This window comes from Galeopterus variegatus, unplaced genomic scaffold (assembly GCF_000696425.1).
Source record: "Galeopterus variegatus unplaced genomic scaffold, G_variegatus-3.0.2 Scaffold461, whole genome shotgun sequence".
Lineage (NCBI taxonomy): Eukaryota > Metazoa > Chordata > Mammalia > Dermoptera > Cynocephalidae > Galeopterus > Galeopterus variegatus.
In genome coordinates this window covers 30,687-35,444 of record NW_007726572.1, presented here as the reverse complement: position 1 = coordinate 35,444, position 4,758 = coordinate 30,687, and the positions used below count along the sequence as shown (strand labels likewise).

The 4,758-nt window shown below is 43.7% G+C and overlaps 1 protein-coding gene across 1 annotated transcript in view; it reads right to left on the bottom strand.

Moving 5' to 3' along the window:
* Positions 1–4,758, bottom strand: part of AMDHD1 (amidohydrolase domain containing 1) — a 39,105-nt gene that overhangs the window by 16,320 nt on the left and 18,027 nt on the right. The window contains exons 2-4 of the mRNA XM_008569063.1: positions 3,368–3,474; positions 1,587–1,651; positions 130–261 (exon numbers count right to left, since the gene is read on the bottom strand). Coding sequence (XP_008567285.1) covers positions 130–261; positions 1,587–1,651; positions 3,368–3,474 — 304 coding nt within the window. The remainder of the gene's footprint in view (positions 1–129; positions 262–1,586; positions 1,652–3,367; positions 3,475–4,758) is intronic.

Here is a 4,758-nt window from a genome sequence, read left to right as displayed (position 1 = left end):
GCTGCTGGAGGGAGATGAACAGCTCCTCCTCCGAGGCTTGGCGTGTGCACTCCACGGTGAAATGGATCCCTCCTCCAGCCTGGTGAATATCCATGTATGTGGCCCCTGCCAACTGAACACACAGCGCACCCATAGGCCGGGCAAACGCCGCTGCTGGAGGGAGATGAACAGCTCCTCCTCCGAGGCTTGGCGTGTGCACTCCACGGTGAAGTGGATCCCTCCTCCAGCCTGGTGAATATCCATGTATGTGGCCCCTGCCAACTGAACACACAGCGCACCCATAGGCCGGGCAAACGCAGGGCGGCTGCAGGCAGGTCTACAGAACCTCCCTCCAGGGGCGATACAAAAAAAATGGTTAAAAAGCGATATGGCATGGGCACCAACCCGTCAGATCAGAAAGAGTGCTGGGACACACAGTCCTGGAGGCGCTACTCTGCCAGATGCAGGACTGTGGGGAGTTCATAAGGTGGGCCCAGGAAGGGACTGGAGTGGCCGAGATGGAAGATGTGGTGAGTGGGCAGTAGGAGTCTCAGGACAGCAGCAATTAAAAACTGGTACAGGAGTATTTCAGTATTTTAATATTCTGCTTGGCCCTCTCTATGTACCAGCTCAGTAAGTCTCAGCCCTCCCTACATCACTCAGCATATTTGAGAAAACAAAGCTTAGGCAATTCAGTGAACCCTGCTGCAAGTATTCGAATCTCCACTAAAGAGACCCATGGCAGTTTCCACATCTCAGTATTTGGCCACCAGAGTTTGGAGCCTGACCTTTGTCACTCAAGCAAATAAAGAAGCTCTTCCTGGGGTCCTACTGGGCTCCAGTTATTCCTGGAAGCAAGGGGTGCAAAGAAAATCTGCAAACCTTCAAATCCTGGCCAGTTTTCACTTGGGGTCTGCCATCCTCCAGCTGGTGACCTCAGTCAACACCCTTTCCATCTCTGGACCTAACTTTCTTCATACGTAGGTAATGAGATGATTGAACTGCAAATCTCTAAGGTTGCATTTGGCTTTGAAATTCTGTGATTTAATTTTTAAATAACGTGAAAATGGCTCCAACCAGGGATTTAGGAGTTGGCTATGGCTAATATATGACTAACACAGACTACATTTTATGATTTTTAATGTTTCATTTTTTGAAAAAAAGAACAATATAACACATTTCATTTTTGTGATTAATAATATATTTTCCAAGTTTGACTCCAATGAACGATGATTTTCAAACTGTTTCTTGGAGCCCTTTCAAAGGCTACTAGAAGTAGTGATTTGGAAGGGAGAGAAGGAAAAGAGAAGAGAAATTAGTAGGCGAGGCAGCTCCGCTCTGTTTTAAAAAGAGAATTCTATAGTTAAAATTTTCAAAAACTGTTCTACTTAATATGATTGCTAGTCCTGTATATAATATAAAGATTTGGGGCAGTTATAAATAAGTTAGTTTTTTTGTCATTTGTTTTCCATACCCAGGCAAGTAAAAATATCCACTAAAAAGACATGTAGACATATGTTGCAAAGCTTGACAACTTATTAACTCTTTACAAAAAAGACTTTTACATTTGTGCTTTGCTTTGATTTGCCATTATTCATTGCAGTTACCTTCATTGCAAACTCATGAACTCTTTCCCCAGCCCATACCGGATGTGTGTGTGCATCCACCAAACCTGTAATAGATACACCAAGTTATTAAATAGAAAGTACATAGATAGCAGGCAGACTATACCATGCTGCTCTTGGGAAAGCATGATGGTGGCATCCATCTTGGAGAAAGGTGGAAGAGGAAGAATTTGTCTATGTAGTTCCCTCGACAGAGAGGAAAGAAGACTGCCTTTCTGCATGGCTGGTCTAGAAGGCTCTAATGGAGGAGAGTGACTTAATATGATGAAAATATCCTTTATAGAAATACAGCTCCTTTTGTTCAGTAAGTCCACGCTCACTAAATAAGCTTTTAATCCATGTTGTCAAACCCATCAGCTGAGTACTAGGACTACCAGGGTACTTCAAAGGGCTCATGGAAAGATTTGTATATCTTTTAATTCTGTTTTTCCACAAGCTTTTTGAAGTACCCTCGCATATCACCAAGGAATAATCTGTTTATGAAAACAGAGTAACACAATCCACACCCCCCTCCCACAACTTTAAGAAGGAAAAATAGGAAGTCCGAAGGATGAATCTATCTTCAAGAAAGAACTATATTTGAAATAAAGAGATACTATAAAGCAATCACTTGTGACTTTTGTTTATCTGGGTACAATTCAGTGTAGTGTATCTTTCTGGAATATTTAAAATATTATGGATTAAATGGCTCATTAATGATTCTGACTGGACTACATCAAAAGTCCCTATTCAGATTGCTTTCTACTATATTCTCTTCTTTCTCATAACATTTCACCCTGACTTTGTCTCCTGACCACCAAGAACCAGAAGGCAGAAGTACTGTCGGATGTGCACAGTGAACGTTTTAAAAATATAAAAAGCTTATATAAATTTTATATAAAATTGTATTTAAAATTTACTTATAAAACTTTATAGAAGAATATATAATATGGACATAAAGCCCCTATGTTTGCATAGAACTCAAAATTTGTGAAACTTATTGTGGATGATTATAAGAAGCCATGCAACATAGGTAACATAGGAGATGATGTTTAATAAACTGATTCTCTTGTCAAATCACTAAAGATAGAATTACAGTGAAATCTCTACATAGTTTTTTGGGTTTTTCTGTTTTTCTTTTTCTACCTAGAGCTTTGTTTCACACCCTATACAAATTTAGAGTATTTCCGGTATTAGAGACAGCCTTGTCTGCCTCTCCTATGCAATAGATTAATAGTCTCTGAACCTAAACACAACACAGCTGTTTTCTCTTCAGCATGTGAGTAGGAAGAAGTGGAGTGAATTAATGGACTTGATTTCCAGATTTCCCTTTACCTGTTTAGTAACCTTGTATAAGATATTTCACCCCTCACCTTTAGTTTTCTAACCTGTAACATGTAGATAATGATACCTACAGAGCAGTTATAAAGATTCAACATGGGGCCGGCCCCGTGGCTCACTCGGGAGAGTGCGGCGCTGGGAGCGCCAAGGCCGCGGGTTCGGATCGTATATAGGGATGGCCAGTGTGCTCACTGGCCGAGCCCGCAGTGCGACACCAAGCCAAGGGTTGCGATCCCCTTACTGGTCACAAAAAAAAAAAAAGATTCAACATGAAATCGTGTTTGCAAAGCAGCTAGACATTCCATAGTAGAAATTCAATACATGGAGTTATTGTTATTTTTTAATATTTTGAGACTCTATTTAAAACAAGCTGCTACTCTTCCTCTTTACATTCCTAGAGCAACTGTTAAAACTACTTTCAGAGCGTTAAAAGAGATAGGTACCTGGTAGGATACATTTCCCAGAGCAGTCAATTCTTTCTTCGAAAGTTTCTTCAGAAAACTGTCTTCGGATAGCATCAGCAGGACCAATAGCTTTTATAAACCCATCGCTGAAGAAAAATCAAGAAATAAATTACTAAAGTTTGGAGAAATCTGACTAGTGATTTAAAATACGTTTTTGGATGCCTTGGTGTCAATCCGTCAACACTTATTGTGTTTCCTTCTTACACCTGAGTCTTTCAGGAAGTGACTCCAGCCACGTTCAAGACAAAAAGTCAACCCACGTGCAGCAGAGACTGGTTGTTCCCCAGGATCCATGTTCCCTTTTCCCACACTACTAGAGACCACCCAGAATGAAGACTACATTTCCCAGCTTCCCATCAGCCAGCTGTGCCATGTGACTAACTTCTAGCCAATAGGATTGCTCTCTCTCCCTATTCTTACTGGCTGGAATAAGGAGGCCGTAACTGGAGGTGGAGCAGCCATTTTAGATCACGGGACGACTGTCAGAAGGCCGGCCGCGCACCGCAGAGCTAGGAGGGATAGGCGTGGATAGCAGGGGCATGGGTCGTGAGGACTCCAAACAGTACCGCCATCTACTAGCCCTGGATTCCTACCTCTGTGTTTGTACATAGGAGAGAAATAGACTTCTCTCTTTTCAGCCACTGTTAATTTGGGACTTCGTCACTCACTGCCAATTAGTGTTTCAAAAACTGAGATCCTGAGCTACACACCTGAGCGCTGGAATATGCTGCGAAAAGCAGGGGAGGATAATCGACCCAGAATAGGGACTGAAGGAGATTGGGTAACCTGACAGAAGGTAAGATGGAGAGCAGAAACTGGACGCCAAGGACAGACATTATGAAAGGAAAAGAAACGATGGCTGCGGGAGTCATGAGGAGGACGAACTTAGGGACAGAGTAAGACATTTAGTTCAGTCTCCCGATTCATACAACTCTTCATCACTAACAACAGCGCTCCCTGCCCCGTTAGGTCATCCACCCAGTGTGCAGTGACCCTGCGGTGGAGAGGACCAGCAGGACCAGAGACTGACGCTCGGACAGGAAGGGACAAGGAGAATGCTCCCATTCAGGGTTACTTTTCTCCTCTTCGATCAAAACCGTGGCTCACGTGGCTGGGAGATTCTGACTGTCACGAAGATGTTTTACCAGCCGAGGCCGGATACTGCTGCGTCCTAATGGGATGTTGGGCTCCAGCGCTTTTTTTCACCGAGTGACAACCCGAGGCAGTTCAACCAGCTAGCGACAGGTGCCCAGAAGGCTGGCCTGCCTGTGTCTCTCTGGGTGCGGGAAGGCGTGTCCCCCGTTTCCCTCCACAGAGCACAAGTTAGAGAAAAGGCGGCAAGCCAGCCCGGCCGGCGGGTCCCCACCCCG